This window comes from Diospyros lotus, chromosome 1 (assembly GCF_014633365.1).
Source record: "Diospyros lotus cultivar Yz01 chromosome 1, ASM1463336v1, whole genome shotgun sequence".
NCBI classification, from domain to species: domain Eukaryota; kingdom Viridiplantae; phylum Streptophyta; class Magnoliopsida; order Ericales; family Ebenaceae; genus Diospyros; species Diospyros lotus.
In genome coordinates, this window is record NC_068338.1 from 33561459 (window position 1) to 33585978 (window position 24520).

At 37.8% G+C, this 24520-nt stretch overlaps 3 protein-coding genes across 6 annotated transcripts; all 3 read left to right on the forward strand.

The window, feature by feature from the left end:
* Positions 1 to 237: 237 nt before the first annotated feature.
* LOC127808138 (probable LRR receptor-like serine/threonine-protein kinase At1g06840) lies at positions 238 to 12368 on the forward strand. 3 transcript variants are annotated; one of them, XM_052346552.1, is made up of 21 exons: positions 238 to 552; positions 860 to 973; positions 1200 to 1350; positions 1645 to 1716; positions 1866 to 1937; positions 2258 to 2401; positions 2555 to 2626; positions 2740 to 2811; positions 4457 to 4528; positions 4759 to 4827; positions 5077 to 5145; positions 5283 to 5354; positions 5583 to 5663; positions 6202 to 6270; positions 6436 to 6938; positions 7157 to 7315; positions 9145 to 9422; positions 9990 to 10041; positions 10235 to 10485; positions 11483 to 11617; positions 11786 to 12368. In XM_052346552.1, the coding sequence occupies exons 2-21, from the start codon at positions 868 to 870 to the stop codon at positions 12128 to 12130; spliced, it is 2844 nt and encodes a 947-aa protein (XP_052202512.1). In that variant the 5' UTR covers positions 238 to 552; positions 860 to 867; the 3' UTR covers positions 12131 to 12368. The 3 variants fall into 3 exon arrangements, with proteins under 3 accessions (XP_052202512.1, XP_052202496.1, XP_052202503.1); XM_052346536.1 differs by having other exon boundaries at positions 239 to 552; positions 786 to 973; XM_052346543.1 differs by having other exon boundaries at positions 239 to 552; positions 792 to 973.
* Positions 12369 to 13067: 699 nt separating this feature from the next.
* LOC127803330 (60S ribosomal protein L10-like) lies at positions 13068 to 15840 on the forward strand. Its single transcript, XM_052339472.1, has 4 exons — positions 13068 to 13214; positions 14344 to 14845; positions 15238 to 15319; positions 15547 to 15840. The coding sequence occupies exons 1-4, from the start codon at positions 13205 to 13207 to the stop codon at positions 15613 to 15615; spliced, it is 663 nt and encodes a 220-aa protein (XP_052195432.1). The 5' UTR covers positions 13068 to 13204; the 3' UTR covers positions 15616 to 15840.
* Positions 15841 to 15983: 143 nt separating this feature from the next.
* Positions 15984 to 18497, forward strand: LOC127803334 (60S ribosomal protein L10). 2 transcript variants are annotated; one of them, XM_052339485.1, is made up of 4 exons: positions 15984 to 16270; positions 17071 to 17572; positions 17956 to 18037; positions 18241 to 18497. In XM_052339485.1, exons 1-4 carry the CDS (start codon positions 16261 to 16263, stop codon positions 18307 to 18309), a joined length of 663 nt encoding a protein of 220 aa, XP_052195445.1. In that variant the 5' UTR covers positions 15984 to 16260; the 3' UTR covers positions 18310 to 18497. The 2 variants fall into 2 exon arrangements, with proteins under 2 accessions (XP_052195445.1, XP_052195452.1); XM_052339492.1 differs by lacking the exon at positions 15984 to 16270 and adding an exon at positions 16282 to 16771.
* The last annotated feature ends 6023 nt before the right edge of the window (positions 18498 to 24520 follow it).

Consider the following 24520-nt stretch of genomic DNA (forward strand, 5'->3'; position numbering starts at 1 on the left):
AGGTGAGAGTCGGCTCAATCCACACTCTTAAATAAATTATAATATAATCCTTATATATAATATTTTTAAAAAATTTCCAACTTAAAGACCTTATTAGGCATGTCGACTCCCTATTCCTAACACTGAGAGCCACCCGCGGGGCGTGCAGTGCAGTCCCGTTCTTCTTCGTTGCATGTGTTTTGTTCTTCTCTCCTCTCTCTCTCTCTCTCTCTCTCTCTCTCTCTGTAGTTTGGTTTTGGCCCAGGTGAAGACGTGGAATTGCTCAACGAACAACTACTCTAGCAAAAGTCAATTAATAAGGCGAAACCCACAACGCTGCAATTTTCAATTTTTTAAAAGCCAGGTGAAAACGATGGCTTCCTTCGTTATCGTCACCCCCCACTCTCTCTCTACCTTCCCAGCAGTTGCAGTGGCAGACCCAGTCAATCAATTGCCAACTCCTTTCATGCTTTTCCATTTCTCCTTTTCTTTTTCTTCCCCCAGGAGAAACACATCAGATACAGAGAGAATCAGATACCCACTCCCAGCTTCCTCCGCCTCTCTCTCCTCAAGGTTCCCTTCTCTTTCTTTATCCAACAAATACGTCTGATTAACACTCGCACATGTAATAGTTAGATTTGTACTTACTTATGGAATTCCTTCATTCGTCTTGGGTTTTATTTGTTTCTTTCTTTTTCTTTTTCTTTTATTCATTTCGAAGGTTGTAAGCGACTGTCAATGGAGCTTCTTTAATGCATATAAAACCCTATTCTTCAATATGTTTGCTTATTCTTGCTTTCTATCAGTTTCAGTTAGTTCAGATATTTTCTAGTGCTGGGCTTACAAAACTTGTTCGGGAATATTTCTGGTCTATTCCCAGGCGTTCAGATGTTACGGCCAAGGGTTTGGTTCTTCGGAGCCACTTTTGTTGTGTGGCTCAGTTGGTATTGTCTGCTTATTGGGGTGGATGGCCAGGTTACTCACCCTACTGAAGGTAACGCTTGCTTTTGTTTTTATTTCATATTCTAAAATTGATTTTAGTGTTTAGGCCTTAATTTGAATTTCTTTTGTCCGATTTGAGCTGGAGGATGCCTGTTTAAAGTCCTTGGAAGAAGCAGTTTCAAATGTCTTATTTAAGCTGTGTTTAAATATATTGATGATGACCTTTTAAAACAATCTCATGTTTAGGAAATTCTGACGACCCTTTATGATAATCTCAGTTGCAGCATTGCGTGCCATTAAGAAAAGTTTGATCGACACAAATCGCAATTTGACCAATTGGAATCGAGGAGATCCATGTACGTCAAATTGGACTGGGGTTTTGTGCTTCAATACTTCAATGGATGATGGCTATCTACATCTCCGAGAATTGTATGATTTCATCTTTCCTACTTTTTTTATGTGCAATTTTGTTTAAAGAAAAGTCAACCTGCGGTAGATAGCAAGCATAAGAATTTTTAAATTTAAGCTAAAATAATGTTGCTGGAGTATATAGCAGGATATCAATCTGTGTCTTTTGTTACAATAGTATGTTAAGAAAAAGTTCAATGGTTTGATATTTGCCAGCAGTGTGTCTGTAATGTCGCGAACAGGGTTACTCGTTTATTGTTTCTTCATCTCATAACCTTGCAATAAACCCTGGTTGCTTTATATTTTCTTTTGCAGGAACCTAATGAATATGAAACTGTCAGGAAGTTTATCTCCAGAGCTCGGCAGCTTTTCTCATATGATAATATTGTGAGTCATAAGACCTTTGGAACATATAGCAATTTTCTATTCCTCTTTTGCTCCAGCAATCGTCCCTGGGCTTAAGTTCTTTCTGCTATACAGGTGGATAATACTTTTCTTTTTGTATGCTGATATGTTTTTCTCTTTTGATCCTAAAGGGATGTTATGTGGAACAAGATAACTGGGAGTATACCAAAGGAGATTGGCAATATCAAATCTTTAGAACTCTTGTAAGTAGTAATGGTGTTTTGGTAGATGGTTTAGCCATGCTACTTGGTTCATGCATCTTAATTCTTAAAGATTTCTGCTTTGTACTTCTTAGAAAAGAAAGAAAAATTTTGAGCTTGTACTCATCAGAAGGAAGACTTCATAATTCTGAGTTGTTGGAATGATTAGTCTATCTAAACATGTATAGAAATAGTCATTAATATATTGTTTTTACCTGGCATTTGACTAATGTAGAGTTCTCCAAAAAACAATCTGAGTAATGTGGAAGTGCTCTCCCTTTTTGGATGTTACTGATTCTGTATGTGGAATTGCTGTTTTTCAGGCTCTTGAATGGAAATAATCTCACTGGTTCTTTGCCTGAAGAGCTTGGTTATCTTCCAAATTTAGATAGAATTCAGATTGACCAGAACCAAATTTCTGGGCCAATACCTAAGTCCTTTGCGAACTTGAATAAAACTAAGCACTTGTAAGGGTTTCTTTTACTGGCCAGATATTTTGCTATGATAGCTGATGCTTATTGCTTACCATTATCATTGTTATTGTTTTTTTTTTATGCTTAACCTGTTGTTTCTTTACTCTTACTCAAGAAATATTATACTACTCTTTGTACTTTGAGCAGTCACATGAACAACAATTCCCTCAGTGGGCATATCCCTCCAGAACTTTCTGTACTGCCAAGTCTTGTTCACATGTAAGTTGGTAACATTTATCTTCTTTTACTTCAAAAATGGTAATTAAATCTTCTTTTGTGCCTGAAGCCTTTCGAACTCTTTGGTTCAGTGCTAATGATATAAACCTCTGCAGGCTACTGGACAACAATAACTTGTCAGGCTATCTTCCACCAGAGCTTGCCAAACTGCCGAGTCTACTAATACTGTATGGGTTTTACCTAAAAAGTTTTTAGCATTCATATTTAACTTATTAGCTGCCTTGTAGTTGCTATGGTTGTTCTTCTATGGCCCGTTAGGTTGTGGTACTGAATTATTCTATTTAAAACAACTTATTTGATATATGAAAAATTTAGAAAGGAATTAGGTTTACATGAGAATGACCCATTATAACTTTCTGATCACATATTTTATTTTCCTTTCTTGCCACTTTAAGATGGACTGGTAAAGGGCAGAAATAAGCAAAAGAAGAAAAAGAAAAGGGTAATGATTGTAAACATATTTATGGGACTAAACTTATTAAATGACATCAGTGGTACCTTGTAGGAGAAACATCAAAGCAGGAACTAAAGCAGATGAGATTGAATGGAATAGGGATAGAATACCAAATCAGAAGTAGAAAGCATGGGTAGAAATAGTGAAAATTTACCCCTGCATTTGTAAGAGGATCCCAGAGAATCATGTAGTTTGTACTTGGTTTTCAACCATCAAATTCTTTCTGGAATTCAAAAGCTTGATTTTTCTGGTGGTCTTTACCATGCATTAAATAGATAATTGTTTAATGTGAATTAAATGAACTGTAATAGAAAAAGAAATGACAGTTCTCAGAATAAATTTAAGTCCTTATTATCTTTGAGAGACTGATTTGAAAGGACAGAGGATGACTGACTTTGTACAGAGCGTCCTCAGTGCATGAGGCTCCCCCGCCCCCGTGTTCTTTGCAAGGGCCGGGCGAGGGTCGTTATTGTACATAGGATTACCCCTTTCTTTTCAAAGAGGTTATTTCCATAAATCGAACCCGTGACTTTCCAGTCACAAAAGGAGCAACCTTACCTGTTGCTACCAAGGCTTCCCCTTTATGACTGACTTTGTGTACTTAATAAAAATAAGAGAAAAAGGATCGTCATTGAATTGAAGATAAAAAAAATGAGAGAGAGAGAGAGAGAGGGGGAGAACTTGACTCCCAAGCAAAGCCAAGAGCATAAAAGAAATATAGTTGACAACTAGTTTTGGTAAATGAAGATCTGAACGGGGAAATTGATGAAAAAAGTTTCATATTCCCAGTGGTATAGTCAGTGGAGACTGGAGTTAGTGTCTTGTCCAAAAGATAAATAGAGAGAGCCTGCATAGTTCAGCAAGCCTTTGGTCACTGATATCAGCTTCTGACCATTCTTGTGAGATAACTATTCCTGTAAGAAAGGTATCCAACTTTAGGGATATTAAGAAACCTGCCTTTAATTTGAAAGTGGCAACCAGCAAGACACTGGGTTAGATATAAATTAGTGCCAGAGATTAATGAGAAGCTTGGTATTCCAATGTGAACATTGTGCTAATTTGAATTGAAGGTTAAGCACATTACACATTCTCTGGTTTATGCTTTGAAAGAACCACCCAGGTAACTGGAATGTTTAACTCTGTTCTGTTGGCATGCAGAATATGTCAGCTGAAGAATAACATATGCAGTACTTATTTGCGTTTGACTTTGACCTTGTCATTGTATCTGTAGATCAGCTCCTGAATATTGATTTTCATTTTTTTCATCATTATTACCAAGGAAACAAATGCTTCCCTCCTACAAGTCATTATTATTACTGTTATATAATTGTTTTTCTGGCATTTTTCTGTTTTGGCAGTCAACTTGATAATAACCATTTTGATGGGACGATACCACCTTCATATGGGAACATGTCTCATTTGTTGAAGTTGTAAGTGCATCGACTTTTGTTTTGTTAGTAAAGTAGAAAGGTCAGAGCAGGAAAAAAAAAGTGTCATAATCTCCTATATGTCTCTGAATGAGACTTATGCTGAGAGGAATAATGCTTTTGGTTCACAATGTTTGTTAAGAAAAGAGTGATGATGTTTTAGCTTCATAATATCTATTTCTCTGATTTTTGAGTTACTATTGGTTTTGAAGCTGTTTTCTTTCCTGTATCAGGAGTCTGAGGAACTGTGGCTTGCAAGGACCTATCCCTGACCTGAGCAGAATCTCAAATCTTTCATACATGTAAGTTGTTGAGTATCTATTAACATATTATGGATGATTACTTGCAAGTGGCTCCTTTAGGCACTTTACTTTCACCTTTGTATAATCTCTTCAAATCTTTTATAGTTAAAGTCATCCTATCATTGATGCAATCTAAATCCATCGGTGAAGCAAAGTTTTGTGACTCATAAATTGAAGACAAAGTAGAAATTAATATCTTCCTTGCAAATGCTGATTATGTTCAATTTCGTTTTGATATTTGTATCTCAGTGATCTCAGTTCAAACCAGCTTAGTGGACTGATACCACCTGACAAGCTTCACGAGTATATGACAACTATGTAAGCATATTCCCATCTTTAATCTGCTACTACAAACTATTTTTATTTGAATTCTTTTATATGTGTGTTGTAAAAGTAATCTATGATTCTAGCAATTCTCTGGACTTCTGAACCAATTGCCAATGATAATTATGCAGTGATTTATCGAACAATAATCTATCCGGAACTATTCCTGCCAACTTTTCGGGCCTTCCTCGACTTCAGAGACTGTGAGGGCTCTTCAACTGTTTCTTTTTTCTTCTAGTATCTATCTATCTATATATATATATATATATTGTGCACTTCCATGAATGATATGAAGTTTGGAAACAGATTGCACTTAAAAAACATCCAAAATAAGTGTCCATGTACTTTATTTACTGAATGTGCCAACAGCTGCTATTATAATGAAATAATCAATTGATTGGATTTATTTCTGTATCCTATCTGTATTTCAGGTACCTTGCGAACAATGCGCTAAATGGTTCTGTCCCATCTGTATTATGGCAAAATAAGACTTCTAACGAGACACTCATTCTGTAAGTTTTGAAGACCTGAAATGAAGAGGTTGTCTGTTGTACTGTCTCTTTGTCTTGTGAGTCAGCACCTGTGTGTGGTGTGATCTATCTCGTCTTTTAAGCTGAAATGATTTTTAACAAGTTTTATATAACTTTTTTTTTAGATAACATATTAATATAACTTTGGGATGCTAGGTCAGACGCATTTTTACTTTTTATTTTTTAATAGGCTTTGATATTAATTTTCATGAAAGTGCACATGGTCATGTGCATTCTCAAGCACCTCGTTGTTAACAACAAAGTTGAAGATTTGTTGCAAGTTTCAGTTTCTTTGTTGCATGTGCATCCCCAAGCATCTCGTACTTGTTTCACAAATTCAAATTTAAATTTCTGTACTGAACCAGTGATCACTTGCAATTTATTGGGTTGTTGAAAGTTTCAGCTTACTCATTCTGGGATCTGCATTGTAGCAGTCTTTATACTCTGATAGCTTGAGCCTTAATGCATTAGTTGGCTGATCTTAATTACATGATACACTGATGCTCTTTGATTACTGTAGGGATTTTCAGAACAATGAGCTTTCAAATATTTCGGGCAGTATTGACCTTCCTCCAAACGTCACTGTTAGGTTTGCTCTCCATTTTACATCTGTGATGAAATGTTTCTTAATATTAATGTGTTTTCTCAGCAAAAGCTATCATTTCCATTTATAGATGTTAGTTGTGTGTTGATAAAGACAGTATGTTGAGATTGATCAAGTCCCTCTTGTCTGTTTGTTGTGTGAATAATTCAGGCTTCAAGGAAATCCTCTATGCTCAAGTGCCAACCTGGCCCAGTTCTGTGGAGCTATTAGTCCATATATCAGTAGTTTTGTGAGCTCAATAGACTCCAATAGCAGTTGTCCAGTGCAATCATGCCCTTACCCTCTTGAGTATGCCCCAGCATCTCCGGTACCATGCTACTGTGCTGCACCTCTGTTTGTTGGATATCGGTTGAAAAGCCCCGGGTTCATTGATTTTCTGCCATACACGTACGAATTTGAGGGTTACCTAACCTCTGGTCTTAAGTTGGAGTTATATCAGCTCAATCTTTCTTCATTCATTTGGCAAGATGGCCCTCGGCTGAAGATGTTCTTGAAGATTTTTCCTAATTACATTGATAACAACTCTTCTTACTTCAATGGGAGCGAGGTTCTACGAATTCGGAGCATGTTTACAGGATGGATGATTCCTGATAGTGACATCTTTGGACCTTATGAGCTTCTCAACTTTACTCTTTGGGGCCCTTATGCAGAATGTTCGTCTGAAAACTTTTATTTGGCAGCTAATGTTATATTGACTCTTCTAGAATTGTGAAATACCAATACCTTGATCTGAAAATTTTTACAGGCCTGTTTCATTTCAGACCACAAAATGCAGAGCCATGCTTACCTGCTATTTTTTCAATCTAGGAATGGATTGGATTCTGTATGGGTGTAATTTTTTTGTGCTTAATGATTCTTAATTATGTTGCAGATCTCCCTTCTTCTTCAGGATCTGGTATTAGCAAGGGTGCAGTGGCTGGCATTGTGGTAGGAACAGTTGCAGGTTCAGTTATACTATCTGCAATTGTTTCAATTCTTATATTCAGACGGCACGTAAAGAAACGCTATGCAGCTATAAAAACTCGTCGAAGTGAGTATCTTGTAGTTACCATATCTAAAGTTACAAGTAATTTCATTGTGAATTTCTATTGTCTTGTCCAGTGGTTTGAATTTCAGTGCATTGCATTTTTTATTATGCATTCAAAATATCAACACTGCGGTTTAAATTACATTATAATATAGAGATTTATAGAAACAATCTCAGTATGTTTATAATGAGTTTGCTAGTTATATTTTCGAAGAACTAAATAAACATCAAAATTTATCTTGAATGCTTTTACAGACTGCACATGGAAACTGAAAGGTTCCTGTTTATTCTTCCCTTTTCTTAATCTCATGTGCTTACCTTCCAAAAATAGGAAAGTAAAAAAAATAAAATAAAACATGGATGGGTACTACCTGATTTCTATGTACAGTTCCATAGATTCTTAAGCTGATATGCAGATGATGCATGTTGCAGCTGGGTTAAACCAAAACTACAAATAATGATTTTTTTTTTTTCTATGAGCTACCAAAAAGTGAGATAATTAATTGTAATACCATACTTGGTTTCAGTTAAGCGCTGAAGTCAGACATAAAACAAAACAGAAAAAGAAAAATCTCTTGGAAGACCACTAGAAATATACCAATAAGAAACACCGAGCCTTAATCCCTCAAGGTGGGGACCACTAGTATGTTCTCGTCAGTAAATATATCTATCTCCTGTATGCTTTACTTTCTATATCAGACTTGGTCAAGAAGAGAAAGGGGCAAAGAGAAGGGGGAGAAATTGACCAGATATGTGGAATATGATTAATCATGGCTGTTTGGATTTGAATTTGATCAAATAACTGATAGAGGACAAAGAGAAACTCTAAACCATACTATATGGTTTTATGAATATCAACTTCAACTTTGCTGGGTAAATTCTGCCATAAATATTCATTTAAATGACATGTTGAGTCCTTGTCGTGAATAAGAGTGTTATGAGTTCAGCTGCTAGTCAAAGAATTATTTATGTATGGCATTTTCAATTTGTAAGACCCCACCTAGTGAGATTACGGTTTGTGATTGTTGTTGTTGGCATTTGCAATGTGGACTATAGTATCTTTTAAAAATAAAGAAAAAAAGTGTAGCCTAATAGTTTATTATTGAGAAACCCACTGATGTTTGCTGATTGAAATTTGTGCTTGGAAAGGTAAAAGCCAGAGTCTTATTCTGAAGAAAAATATGAGGTTCCAAGGGTCCATCCTCATGTAAAATGAGCTAAAAAGAATTGATATTGTTCATTTTCCAAGTCAATGTCATTCTTCTGCATTTTCTGACACTAATTACGTCCAATATTTGATTGCATAGCAGGGGCTTTCAGCTGCTTGGGTTATTTTTCTTTAGACACCATAATATCACTTGATTTTGGACCACCCCCGTGCCCCATGATATTAGAGGAAGTAATTGAAAATTAGTATTACATATGAAATTTGTCTGTACATATGTGAAATTTATATGCATGACATCTTGGATCACAAGTCAGTACCTTAATCTTGATTCCAATAAATGCTTCACTGGATTTGAAGGCTGGACATGTATATGTACATCAGCTTTGTGATGCCCATGTTTATTCTGCATTTCTGGCTCAACGAATTTATATGTGCATGAAAGCAAAAATGATCCTTTTTGTTTGGGCTGAAAATTCTAAACAAGGAAAGTATATGGCTTTTGATACTTTGAACAGTCTAAATACTTCAGTTTGGTCCACTTTGATAAATTTATGAACTAGGGCTATATTAGGATCCAATGATATTGAAAGCAAAAAGATACATGTGCTGAGAGATTTTCCATCATCATCATATCTGACGGTGGAGCAATATTATATTTTGCCAGTGTCTAGGACCTCCATCAAAATTGATGGTGTCAAAGGCTTCACTTATGAAGAAATGGCGCTGGCAACTAGCAATTTTAATGCTCAAATTGGACAAGGAGGGTATGGGAAGGTATATAAAGGTATTCTAGCTAATGGCACAGCTGTAGCCATAAAACGTGCACAGGAAGGGTCATTGCAGGGAGAAAAGGAGTTTCTCACTGAAATAGAGCTTTTATCGAGGCTACATCATCGGAACCTTGTGTCTTTGATTGGATACTGTGATGAGGAAGGCGAACAGGTACCTACTGACTTTTTTGAATGTTTAAATTCAGTTGCCTCCTTGTAGCATATTAATCCACCATGTCCATCTGTTGCTTGGTCTACTGCAGTGCATCTTGGGACAGTTAAGCTACAGACTTGTCATTAACTCAAACTATTGTCAAAACAGATTAATGCAAAGCAAAGTCTCTGGGAAAGTGTTACAAGCATGGAAGACAGAGCAATAGCAAAATCATAGAAAAATAAAGGACAGATAAAGAAGTCTGGGTTTCGTGTCTACTAGATGATTGTAAAGTACTTCCCCTTCCCCCATCTCACCCCTTGGTCCCAAAAAAGGAGCTGGGGTCTAAGCAGAGTGGAAAAGGCGAAGTCATAGTATAAAAAATAAGACATAGAGCCTTACATAAGTAGTGGACAATTGGGAAGTATCTGTATGGCACATATTTATCTTATGATGCATATTATTCCTAATTTATTTTAGTGGTGCTCTATGCGTATCTCTTCTTTTTACTAGTGAATTTTTCTTATGTATGATACTATTTTGTAGCAGTAAGTTGACAACTTAACATACTCTTTTGGCATGCAGATGTTGGTTTATGAATTCATGCCCAACGGCACCCTGAGGGATCACTTATCTGGTATATTCTTTAAACTTCCTCTAATTTTGCTTCTTAATCAAGATTAATAGGTGGTTCCTGCTTGAAAACTCAAATTTTGCACCACTGCTTGTAATTGCGTTTACTTGCTCTGAATGAGCAGTTCCAATTATTTAGTACATGATGTAATTGCTTGGTCATATTCGATAGATGTTTGACATCTATGATAACACAGGTAAGTCCAAAGAGTCCCTGGGTTTTGCTATGAGATTGAGAATTGCAGTAGGTTCAGCCAAGGGAATCCTCTACCTACACACAGAGGCTGATCCTCCAATATTTCACCGAGATATCAAGGCCAGCAACATATTGTTGGATTCTAAATTTAATGCAAAGGTTGCTGATTTTGGACTTTCACGACTAGCCCCTGTTCCCGATATTGAAGGGATTGTGCCTGCTCATGTATCTACTGTTGTTAAGGGGACTCCGGTAAGCTTGACTCCATGACATCTAGTCACAAAATTTTTCACTCACATTAGTTTGAAATCGGGTATGTAGTAGGTTACAAAGACTGCTCACAATCTTTGGAATAAAATTACTGGCATACACTTTAGCATATATTGTCCAGATCATATATATCCATTGTCAGAGAAAATACATATTTTGGTAGCTCAAGTTCTTGGGTGAACCTTAACCTAACATGCATCAGAATCTAGGATTGAAGTATTTCTCTGTGCAATATTGGTCCCCTTTGTTTTTGTCAGTTTGGGCTCTGCTTTACTTGTTCTTTGCACGGGAATTTTATGTCCCTCCATGTGTGGCAGCATTCACCAAGGAAGGATCTGGGATCTTTAAACACATTTCAAGGTTAATTCATTAGCAGTTTGCATTTTTGGGGTTTGCATTGGTCTGACCTCATCTAAAGGACCCAGTTTATTGTCTACATGGGCTGCTGTCATTCTTGTCCTTTCTTCTCCTGCTGGCCAAGTTGAGTTGGCCAGTTTTATGTTTTATTTGCGGCAACCTTCCTACAAGTGGCTATGATGGAGAACCTATGGTTTCCTTCCAGTCATAATAATTCTCGTAGAGAAATATACCATAAAAGGCATCATTTTCCATGCATCAATTAATTGCCTCTAAATATCAAATAACGGCCTATATGAACAATGTGGTTCAGTATCATCTATTAGTGAAAACATATTATGCTGCTGCATATTATTTTGATCTGTGCTTTGACGGATATGTCAAGTCAATGTTTTGCTTAAATTCCCTTGAGATCAATGTGGAGAGTGGAGTATGTTGGGAATAATTGTGGTCAGATAGCTTAAAATCAACTTAAAAGATAAAAGAACCCTAGTCAAATTGTTGACATCTTAGACTTGTTGAGATGCACTGAGGGTTCTAAACATCTTATTCAGGGTGACTGTTTTTCATATTAAGATATTTAGTTATCAAGATCAAAACTCAAACAGCATTTTCTGAACAGGGCTACCTTGATCCAGAGTACTTCCTCACGCATAAACTGACCGATAAAAGTGATGTTTATAGCCTCGGAGTTGTGTTTCTAGAGCTCTTGACAGGAATGCAACCAATCTCACATGGCAAGAACATTGTGCGCGAGGTAGTACATTTGCCACTTATTTGAGGTTTTTTGGATTGGCCTCTGTCCTATTGATGCTGTGTTAGAACTTTATCTTCCCTGATGCAATTTCATGTACATTAAACTCTCTTACTCCTTAATCTTCTTATTCTTCTTTTTTTTTTTTTTTCTTTTTCCCAACTGCATCAGGTAACCATTGCACATCAGTCTGGAATGATCTTCTCAGTCATTGATGAACGAATGGGATCCTACCCATCTGAGTGCGTTGAGAAGTTCATAAGCTTGGCTCTTAAGTGCTGCCAAGAAGAGACGGACGCCCGCCCTTCAATGGCGCAGGTGGTCCGGGAACTGGAAACCATATGGTCTATGATGCCAGATTTGGATACCGGAACCACCGACTCCTCAGCCACTGATCCTAAGAAGGGTGTGAGCCCTCCGTCTTCTTCCTCTGATGTGAAGAATCCTTATGTATCTGCAGATGTCTCTGGCAGTGACCTTATCAGTGGAGTTATCCCCACCATTACACCTAGGTGATCATATACATATATATGTATATAGTTTCCCTTCTGGAGAAGACAGCAGCAGGGTCCTGGCGAGTCTTGTATGGTTAACATGTTTTCTCATTTTTTATTTGTAAGATGTGTGTTAGGCTTGCCATTTCACATTTGGTTGGGTTGCTGTCAATACCATAAGAGTGTTGAATGTAGTCAGTCAGTCACATTGGTTTTCTTATATATATATATATGATCTGGTCTGCCCCATTGTTTATCCATCTTTGGAGGTCAAATTATACTTGGGCTTTCGCTTAAGTGGGTTGAAAATTGAGCATGATGAATGTGAGCTTCAGTAGAAATAGATGTGGGATGATGCTATTGTCAAGCATGGGATCAATTTATTTTGGAGTAATTGTTCAAAAAGAATGGAAGTTGGTGAAGCATGTTATTTTTTGAATTAAATCAAGTAATATGGTATTATATAATATCCTAAAATTCTTTCAAGGCTAAGAGAGAAGTTTTATCGAGCAATAATAAATAAAATTATTTTTAATTGTACTATTTAAAATATTAGACATTTAGATGTAAAGATATAAAATATGAATACTAAATTAATACTTATTAAAAAAAAAATATGAGATCCAAATGGTTTAAACATGTAAAAAGAATATAAATATATAAAATATATAATCGGCTAATAAAATTAAGGTACATCCCGCCAACTTTTGATAATAATAAATTTAAATAGTTATCAATTTTATTTAGAAATACCTTTAAAACTTAATTTATTTGGATGGCGAGTCATGCACAGACCAAAAAAGGAATTTAGAAGCCCGATATCAAGGCCTGATGCTTGGGATCCAAGAAATTGGGCCCAGTCCAATAAAGTCGGCTTATGGGGGCCCATTTCTCCGCCTGATGACGCACGCTCCCACGTAAAACCCACCCAGTCCACACGTCCTGGCTGGCTTCCCAGATTCCTCTATATATAATATATTCATGGACTTCTTGTTGTCTCCAAGGAGCTCAATTCTTATCCGCTCGTTTGATCGATCGGAGCCTCGCATCTGCACTGTAGAGAGAGAAAGTGAGAGAAGCTACAAGGAGTTCGACAATGGGAAGGAGTAAGTAAATTAACTTTTCTCTCTATTTTCTTCAATCTCTGGAAGCATATATGCTGCTCATGCGTTCCTGTCGAAGTTTGTTTTAGTTTTTTTCTTTAATTTGTATGTATTATTGAGGAATGGTGTTGCTCTGTTGATATTATTGAGGAAATGATGTTTTAGCCATTACTCCATGATTTCTGTTCTTTTTTTTTTTCTTTCTTTCCAATCAGAATTTTCTAATTTCGTTGTATTAACTGTTCGGTTTTGAATCAATGGCCGGTCTAGCTTTTGGGTGTTTTGTTTTAACGAATTGAATAGGGTTTCAGGAGGCGGATAAGGTTATCTATCTCTCTTTCTCTCGCGTCAATTTTTTTGTAGCTTCTGGCATGTATGCGCTAGTTACATTTTACTAGATCCACTGGGGATGATTAGAAAACTATGTGAAAAAGAGAATTTAATTTGCGCTTATGTCCCTGAAAAAGAAATACAACATGTTTTAGAAATGAAACATGCCAAATCTAAGTCCCAACTAGGATATTTTTTAATGAACTATTGTCTTTTGTCAGTTGTTTTTCCTAAAATAGAAAACTTCATTTTGGTAGATTTTGTGATGCTGTAAACTCAGTTTTGTGGTTGTGTATATCTCTTTCTCATCACATGAGGCCTTTGGATTCAACTTTTTGTTGGTAATCAATATAGTTTAGCTTTGGGTTTAGCACTATGTATATAATTAAAATATGGAGTGATAATTTAATTGAGAAAGTTCTGGGTTTTATTACTGTTCCTTTGTGTGGATACCTTGAGAAAACAGGAAATGAAAGGTTTTAGCCTGTTCTGCATATCCAAAATGTCTTGTCTGTCATTCCTACGCTGATTATTTTTTCTATATTGTCGAACTAGATTCAAACAGAGGTTATTCACTTGGGTTACTGCATGGCTGATAAAACTTAAATGCGTTGCGAACTCCAATTAATTTCCAAAATTGGAATGAAAATAATCTTTAATGGACTTGGAGTCAATTGCCGCTTTTCTGGCTCATAGGGCTCATCGTCAATTAAAAATTTTCAGTTCTTTTTCTGTGGTGGTACTGCCAATCTACAGAAAATGTATGATTTTCCCTTGCTTGACATTGATGTCACTTTTGCAGGGCCTGCAAGGTGTTATCGCCAGATAAAGAATAAACCGTATCCAAAATCACGGTTTTGCAGAGGTGTGCCAGACCCAAAGATCAGAATTTATGATGTTGGTATGAAGAAGAAAGGTGTGGATGAGTTCCCTTTCTGTGTGCATTTGGTCTCCTGGGAGAAAGAGAATGTCTCCAGTGAGGCGTTAGAAGCTGCACGTATTGCATGTAACAAATACATGTCTAAGTATGCTGGAAAAGATACATTTCATTTGAGGGTTCGTGTGCATCCTTTCCATGTTTTACGCATCAACAAGATGCTTTCATGTGCTGGTGCTGATCGTCTTCAAACTGGGATGCGGGGTGCATTTGGCAAACCACAAGGTACCTGTGCTCGTGTTAGCATTGGTCAGGTACTGCTGTCTGTTCGCTGCAAGGATTCCAACAGCCATCATGCTGAAGAGGCTCTACGCCGTGCAAAGTTCAAATTTCCTGGCAGACAGAAGATCATTGCCAGTAGGAAATGGTATGCAGTATTGGTCCCATGCGTCCGTTTGAATCCTTGTTTTTTTGTTCTTTCTTTGCTTGCATAGGATTCCGTGCAGTTAAATGCTAGTCTTACGCAGTTGGGTTGAGTTCCTATTACTGCTTGTCTCTCCATGCAGATTCCATAAACTAGTTTGCATTTTCAATTGTCTGAAATTGCCTTTAGTATTAACATTTGACGTTAATACTGGGAATCTGCTAATGCTATGCTACGTTAATACTATGCTACTGCTAATGCAATTATTTCCTGCTTTCTATTGAGTGGTAGTGGTTGCCACAGCTATGTTTTTTGAGATGATCATTGTTGATTACTAAGCTCTTATATATTTATATTTATATGTTGTTGCTTTATATGATTCTTTCATATATCAGGGGGTTCACTAAGTTCAGCCGCACTGATTATGTGAAGTGGAAGGCAGAAAACCGGATTGTGCCTGATGGTGTCAATGCAAAGGTATGACACTTGGAACAGGCCGATGCCATTTACTACCCAGAGCATTCACATTTGTCTTTTTCTTTGTAGCAATTAGTCCTTGGGAAATACCCGCCTAAGCTTTGTTCCGGCAGATTTAAAAGGGTTCTATATATTGCCATTTATATCATGTGGTCAGGCTAATTACTCTTATCAAACAGCAAATGAAATATGATGAAACTTATTATTGTTGATTGGTCATTTTGCAGCTCCTTGGATGTCACGGACCCCTGGCACAGCGTCAACCCGGACAAGCATTTCTTCCGACAACAGCTTAATTAGGATCTTGTTGCTTCCATAGCGCAGATACATAGATTATCTATCAATCTCCCTGTGAATGTTTCGAACTAATATTTGCCTGAGTGCTTATTATGCGCTTGTTGAATTTGTTCTTCAGGCAGATGTAATAAATTACTGGTTTGAACCTTGATGTGTGTGTAATAAGCCATTGGTAAGGCGTTGTTTATGCCTTCAAAATGCATCATGTGTGACATTATTGGGTACCTGTGTAGATTATGTTATTTTGGAATGTTTTATCATTCATTTTTTTGATTGTTTTGAGTAGTTGCTCATCATGTAGTGTACTAATTTAAATGGATTATTTTTAATGCTTTGGATTATGAGTTTTTCTTTTTCTACTTGGCCATCAAAATTTCAAGATTCTGTGATTTATTATTAAATTTTGGCGGAGGGCTAATTGGGCCATGGATTCCTTGAATGGGGCAGACACGACTCTCCAGCCCAATGGGCCCACCACCTTACACCCAAGCGCGTACAAGTCCAAGCCCGAACACACGTGTGGTCGGGATTAGGGTTTTAGGTGATTTTAGCTTATCTCGCTATAAATACACAGAGACGAGTCGATTCGCCATTTTCTAGGGTTTTCGGAACGCAGAACAGATCGACGCCTAGCATAGTTCGTCATGGGGAGGAGTAAGTGCCTTTCTGCTATATCTACTTCCGTAATTGATGTATGCGCTTGTAGCTGTGTGTTTGTGGTTGTGTACATGTCAATATGTGTAGTGATCAATACCTTTTCTGATTCGTGGATTTTGTTACGTTCTGTCTATCGCTTATGTCTCGATTGACGTCTGAATTTTATGGACTACATTGTTTTGTGTGCTAATAGATCGATTGGAGTTCTGAAGTTGCAGTTGAAAATTTTGTTGTTTACGAATTTTTTATGAGACTTGAGAGGGCTCAGCTCCGTTGTGTCTTAGACTGAATATCGAAATGCAAATTTTGTTGTATCTATGGTTCACCACGTTTTTCCCTCCGAAGATCTGCCGGAAAAGGGGGAACAGATTGGACTTAGATGAAAGGGAAGCTGACTTGGTGCATCACGTTGTCATGTATTTTTTATTGGACTCGATTATTTTCTTCTTCGGGGACTACTTGAAGAAAACATGAGGTTTCAGCTTTATGCCACTCAGTGTAGGGTTCTTATCTTCTGCATATTAATTGTTTATTTCTATTGGGAATCATTGTAGTTAAGATGCGAAGTTCCAGTTGAACTCAGCCTAGTTTCTTTGAAAGACTAGCGTTGTAACATGCACCAAGGCACCCCTTTTTAGGTTCTGTGATTTCTTTTCTTCCTGAAATTGCTTTCTGAATTGTCAGCAATGGGAATTTAGTTTAGAGTAGAACTTCTCAACTTGTTGATAGGTGATTTTTTTTGTCTGGATATCCCTCACCTAGAGGAGCTATTTATCTTTTATGTTGCAATATTGTAGGACCTGCAAGATGTTATCGCCAGATAAAAAACAAACCTTATCCAAAATCAAGGTACTGCCGAGGCGTGCCAGATCCAAAGATCAGGATTTATGATGTTGGAATGAAGAGAAAGGGTGTTGAAGAGTTTCCCTTTTGTGTGCATTTGGTAAGTTGGGAGAAGGAGAATGTCTCCAGTGAGGCATTGGAAGCTGCACGTATTGCTTGCAACAAATACATGACAAAGTATGCTGGAAAGGATGCATTTCACTTGAGGGTTAGGGTGCATCCTTTCCATGTGCTTCGGATCAATAAGATGCTCTCGTGTGCTGGAGCTGATAGGCTCCAGACTGGTATGCGTGGAGCTTTTGGCAAGCCTCAAGGTACATGTGCACGCGTGGCCATTGGTCAGGTTCTTCTGTCTGTCCGCTGCAAAGATGCAAACAGTCATCATGCACAGGAAGCCTTGCGCCGCGCTAAGTTCAAATTCCCTGGTCGTCAAAAGATAATTGTCAGCAGGAAGTGGTATGTAGTTTTTCTATTCATATATGTTGTGATATAAATTAATTTCAGATGCTAGGGAAGTGATCCGTTTGGGATAATGGCATGCATAGGGGATTTGTATCACCCTCATTTGTTCTTGTGTTTGGGATCATGTTGATAATGTGAACCATGAGGTAGACATATGTCCCGTACTGACTCATTTGTTATTGTGTCTATTCTTTGATCCTGTTTCCTTAGTGTCATTTTTTGTATTTTGCTAATGTCATATCTACATGGTTTATTGTACGTAACGTAATTGTATATAGTAACATAATTGTAGCTTTACCTTCAACGTTAACGGTTGTGTGAGTTATATGATTATTTTCCTGGGCTTGATCAATTGAATTTGTCCTTTGGCTTGGCAGGGGATTTACAAAGTTCAGCCGCACCGATTATGTTAAGTGGAAAGCAGAAAACCGGATTGTGCCAGATGGTGTCAATGCTAAGGTTAGTCCTTTAAACCAACTCATTTTCAATATTTTTTTGCGGGTTGAGAATCCTTGTCTAGTACAACATTCATTACGTGGATCGCTGTCTATCTCGGAGCTAATTTTGGTAGGATATATATGTTGGGCAAGATAATGTGTCTATTTTGAGTCGTTTCGATTACTCACAAGAAAGCTCAGAACTGTATTTTTTATTATTGCCAGCTTCTAGGGTGCCATGGACCCTTGGCCGAGCGTCAACCGGGAAGAGCATTTTTGCATGCAAGTGCTTAGAGGAGATAACATGCATAAATGCCTGGTCAATTGTTAGAATGATTTAAATTTTTGCTACATGGTATTTGGAAGTGACGTACTCTCTTCTTTGTTTTCTTCCTTGCATTCCTTTCAAGTGAAGTTTTGTTGGCTTGAATTAGTACTGTGTACTGGGAAATGAAATTCGCAGGGTCAAATTTTTTCTTGAATGTTAAAAGTGTGTTATACTGGGAACTTGAAATTCGCCGCTGAGTTGGGTGGCATTGCGGTACTCATCTTGTTTTCAATTTTCTGGTTGTGTTTCCCGGAACGCTATGCTTAGAGATGGCAAAATGGGCTTGGCCCGATGGGGCCCAGCCCGGCACCGGGCTATGGCCAGCATTTTGTTGGCCCATTTAAGGCTTGGCCTGGCCTGCTTGGCCCGAGGGGTCAAATGGTGGCGGGCCGGGCTGGCCTGCTTGGCCCGCTAATCTCGCCCTCGCTCTCTGTCGCCCTCGCCCTCACCCTCGTCTCGCCCTCGCCCTCACCCCTCAGTCGCCTGTGCCCCTCGCTCAGTCTTGCCCCTTGCCCTCTCTCGCTCACTGCCTACTGCCCGTTTGGCCCGTGTAGGGCCGGGTTAGGGCCAGCAATTTGCCAGCCCATTTTTAAATGGGCCGATTTGGCCCAGCCCGTTTGCCATCTCTAACTATGCCATGGGTTGCATTTATTGCATACGATTTGTAAGCTAAGGTGTTCGATAGTTGTATACAGGCATACAGCCCTCGTTGGCGTGGAGTTTAAAACCTGCCCGTGTTGGGCTAATAATGGATAACTCGGATCTCCAAACTGTGGCTGTTATTGTGTTATGTTGGGAGCGGCTTGATAAAATCCAAGAATGTTTTTGGTCAAATCTGTTAATGTTGGTGGCAGGAAATTCCATTCGCATGAAATGTTCTACGCCATATTCACACAAACATGATGGCTCAACCATGATTTATTTCAATCTTTGTTGGCTAAATCTTTTGTTGCATTCTGCACTCTGGTTTTGCTTCAATACAGTGTTTACGTCCTGATGTTACCGCTCTCGACATTAGCTAGCAGTGGCAGTAGCAGCGCTGATGATGAAACTACGGGTCTTAATACGGTACGGATATTGTAAGCAGCAGCAGCATCATCATCATCAATAGCCACTTTGTCCATTCCTAATTGCACCATTGGCGAAATTCAAGAAATGGGGTGTACGAGTACCCTATGTTACACGGAAACGGAAATGGGAAACGTTTCCTATAGGAAACGGAAACATGGAAATGAATATTTTTCTAAAAAAATAGGCATAAATAGGGTCTGAAAAGGGAATAAGAAACGTTTCCAAAACGTTTCGAAAACGGGGAAACGACACCTATGAGGTGTTTCCGTGCAACATAGCGAGTACCTCGTGATGAGATTTACCCAATATTGGATAAGATAAAAAATCAGGCCTAACAAACGTTTCAGAATAGTCAGCAAAACATCAAGGGTGTTTTTGATAGGAGAGAAAAATGAAAGTGAAATTCGAATTTTATTTAAATTTTAAAAAATTTTATCAAATAATTTTTCAATTCTATGGAATTTGAATTCTATCTTAATTAAAAAAGTAAATATTTTTTTTAAAATTAAAAAATTAAAATTCTTAGGGATTGGGATGAGAATTAGAATTTCATGAAATTGAAATTTCACTCATTTTTCACTTCTATCAAACACACCTTAAGAGAAATTCTATTCACAACATGTGAAATTATTCTTTACAGCCCACTCCATGTAAAATGCTATACTCATTTTAAAATTTCAATTTTAACCCCAACTGTAACAAAGAGAAGAGAAAGAGAGAATGGGTATATATATATACACACATACGATTGGACCATGATAGCCGCATAGAAAGAAAGAGAGAGAAAGGAGGAGAGAGAGTGGGTCAGCTATGGCCGACTCATACACACATACATATATACATACACTCACACACATAATATGGCCGCGACCATGGCATGGTATGAGAGTTTTAGCAACCCTCGCATCGCGAGGTGTGGGGGTTGCTCCAACCCCCGCACCTCACAATGTAGGGGTTACTGAAACCCCTGCATCGCAAAGTGCGAAGGTTTTTGAAACCTGCGCCCCGACCCCTTCCCACCCCGACGACGATGGTAGCATCACTGCCTTCATCAGCCGCGATAGTGGTGATCACGATACCACCACCATCGCCCCAAGTCAGGGAACGCTAGTTTCCCCGACTACTGCCATGGCTAAGTTTCATGGTCGCGACCCATGGCTAACCCACTCTCTCTCTCTTTCTTTTTCTCTGTGCGACTGCAATGGCCAAATCGTGCGTGTATATATATATATATATGTGTAGGTATTAGTCATGACAGTCGACTTACTCTCTCTCTCTCCCTTCTCTATGCTACCAATGAGGTTAAAATTAGAATTTTAAAATTAATAAAGCATCTGCATGAATTGGATTGTGATGAGTAATTTCAAGGGCTGGGAATAAAATTTCCCAAACATTAAAGATGTGTTTGATAATATGAAAATCTTATAGAAGAATTAAATTTTATCTTTATTATTATTTGACACATTATATTTTTTATAAAATTAAATTTCATAATATAATTATTTAAAGCATGTTTCACCTTATTTTTTTATAAAAAATTATTTTTAAGGAGATAATTTTTATATTTCATGCAAATTAAAAAATATTTTCTTTTCTAACTAATCCTATCAAACACACCTAACTTTGAGACACGAGAGAGAGAGAAACAAGTATCAGCAGATGACCCAAATAAGGTCCCCGATGTTCAATGATTCTCATGGAGGACTTTTACTCGGCAAAAAATCAATTAACTCCCACACGCTGCCTTCAGTATCTGTGCTCCAACTTCTCCCTTTCCTTGTAGTTTTGGACATATCTGTATGCATTACGAGGCATGAAACAGCATCAGCCATTAATGATGCAGACAAATAGATAATATACTTACTTCTGGAAAGTAACAATAAGAAATGATATGTTTTGCCTTAAAAGACTTTTTCTTCATATATATAATTCAGACTTATCCAATTCCAAGCTAATACTCATCCACATGCTTAATATTCACTGTTGGAATCTGAATTTTCAAACATGGTCCAGACCAGAAAGCAACATTCCAAAAGATACAAACTTAAACATGGCTAATATCGATTTTTACATGTAAAGCACAAGTTGGTTAAAACAAACTACCATATTTTCCATTAATAAAATCAGAGCTTGATAATGCATTAATGGAATTAAACAAACTAGTAACAACCAAAACAAGACATCTTCCATTTCACAATTGGCCTCAGTATCATTATATGCATCATCATATTACTTGCCAACCCCATCTACAACGTAGAGAATCAAATACCCCTCGGACCTCTCATTTTGCTAGCAACTAGCAAAGGATACTTGGCTGATTAACAAAGTAATGTCAGCTCACCTAGTAAGATTAAGAGTTGTTCTTGATCACCAAAGTAATGCTTGTTTCAGCTAAATTTACTTTACCAAGATGTAAAAAAAGAGGCCAAAAATACAATTTAGTAATTGGATAGCAAGATTAATAATTAAGGCTGCACAAATCAACTGCTATATTTTCAATTTGCTTTTACTAACATAAAATCACACAACATTAAGGCTTTCGTGTAAACGAGTGAAGCTTAGCAAAAAATGTTGGATGCTAGTAGGGTTAAAAGAAGCTACAAAACATATATACACTGAGCTGCTTAAGCTCATGTAGTTGATATTTGATATTGAACCAAGCTCGGATACAACTTTTTCTGGATAGGCACAATGTTCACGACTATTCTCAAGTACAATAGTGACCATCATCACTTGTTGAAAGTAGAAGCATAAAACATGCATTGATTGGCTTAAGCATTTGACTTGGTGACTGCCATATACTAAAACACGGTGCTGTCAGCTGATGGCATACAAAAGTATAAGCTAAATAAAACTTAACAGTTCACTATAAGCTAAATACTATTATTTGATATTTTTACCACTCCAGCCCCAATCTTTTGTAGAAAAGTAAAGTTTTCGAACCATATATTACCAATAAAAGTTTGAAATGTTTACAAGAAAGTATCCATCATCCTCACTCACGTACTGTATTCGTTCACAAGAGATTAGCACAGTTTATCCAAGCCAAATATGTTGTTTGGGCTTGGCTTGCAAAGGATTTGAGCTCCAAATAATGTTTGAGCTCAGCTTGAACGCGTGCGTGGTAAACAAGTTCCAAGTAACAAACCAAACTCCAGCTGCTTAAAGCCTGGTTCAGTTAACAGTCCTATAAGCAGGTCAACTTATCTATAAATGTGTCACATTCTCTTTCCTCCAAACATTTGTTAGAAAAATATCTTCCTCTGTAAGTGAGATATAAGTATGATCAGGTAAATATTCTGTCCAAATCCACATAGCTGACAAGTGCCCCCCCCCCCCCCCCCCCGCGGGGGGGCGGGGGCACCTGGCTACCCCACCCCCACCATGAATATAACAGCCAACATAAATAACATAAGTAAAAAAGAGAAATAGACAAAAGTTCACCAAATAGGAATGAAGTTTGGCATGCTATGATTGTTAAAAACTTGAGTCCATATTTTAATTGTTACAATGAAGATATCTTCAGACCTGAACTCCAGCAATCTATAGAATGGATGCACTCAAACTGAGATGACTTGGTAACTTCCTGATCAAACAACAAAAACAACAAAAAAGTGTTGGCTTAGGCTTACATAACTTTTAGTATCTTGCAGGATCTTTTTTTTTTTTTTTTTCCTTCCTCTTTCTTTTTTTCCCAAGAGGGGAAGCAACTCATGGAACACAAAGGTACAATGATAACTAATAAAATGCAAACTGAAACAGACTAAACGCATGAAGGAAAAAAGGTTGTCAAAAGGTCTTACTAGTTAACGGGAATATGCAATGGCACTACTCATAGTACACTTCTCATTTCGCGACTGGTTCAAGGTTTTGAAAAGATATTGCCTATGAACCGGATAGGAAAAGGAACATCAACTAGGCCTGAAGCGACCATAAAGGCAAAAAGCACCAATGTTGTGCATCATGCATGTGACACAAATACCCTAATACATGAAAGCTCACCTAGAACAAGATCAACAAATATTTTCTGCAGTACCATCAACCTGAGGCTGAAAGGCCCTCTACCTCTACCATTGCAGAAATGGTATTGAAGTACAAAAATAGTTTCCAAATGTAGACAAACTTCTTAGCAAATTACATAGAAACCCAAATTCCTCTTAAATACACCAGCATTCTTAAGGCAATTAAATGAATTTTTCTAGCGAACCTAACCATCCAATGCCTGAAGGAGTCCTGGATCTGGTTACTAACTTTTTTGGGACTCTAAAGCGAAGGTAAACAAAAACGCCCAACAGGAATTAATGGAGCAAAGATAAGATATCAAGCCAAACACACAGTAAGGAGCGAGGGAGATTCATACACCTGCACACACATTAAACCCTGATCGAACAGAAGAGGAAGGAAGAGAGAGAGAGAGAGAGAGAGAGAGAGAGAGATGACGAATAGGTGCCGACGAGAGGAGCAAGGAGAAGGGTGGCGCCGAGCCAATTCTCGGAGACTTCGTGGTGGATCTTGGAAGGCAGATCTTTCCAGAGACCAGGCATCACCTTCTGCTGGAACAGCGATAGCGCGTACACCACCGCCTTCATCCTCACCGGCATCTTCCCTATCGCACCGTATTCTTCTGATTCTTCCTGTACACCACACGCACTTTCAGCAGCGATCGCCGCCTTCTCCGGCTACGGCTTGATCGATGGTCGTGTCGTCGTCGCCTGGCAAGTGGGGCTTCCAAAATGGCAAAAGCACCGAGATCGTCTAGTACAGTTGCAGTTGGGCTTTTGGGCTGATGGGCTCACTCTTTATGGGCCTTTTATCTCTCTCCAAACGCAGCTGTTCTTTTAACACGGTTCATCTGTGTCTCTATTTATGTAATTTGGGAACCCAGAAAATTCAAAGCCATTCTAATTGTTATTATTATTATATATTGCATACATATGATATGTTATGATATGATATACCTCCAACATTTCACATTTAACTTAAAAACTAAATTTAAGATTATCCCACATACAAGTTCTCCAAGATTTCTTATAAGTGAATTTTCAGTATTTATTGACTTTTTTTTAATAAAAAAAAGATAAATTAAAGCTAAGATACTTGGAAGTA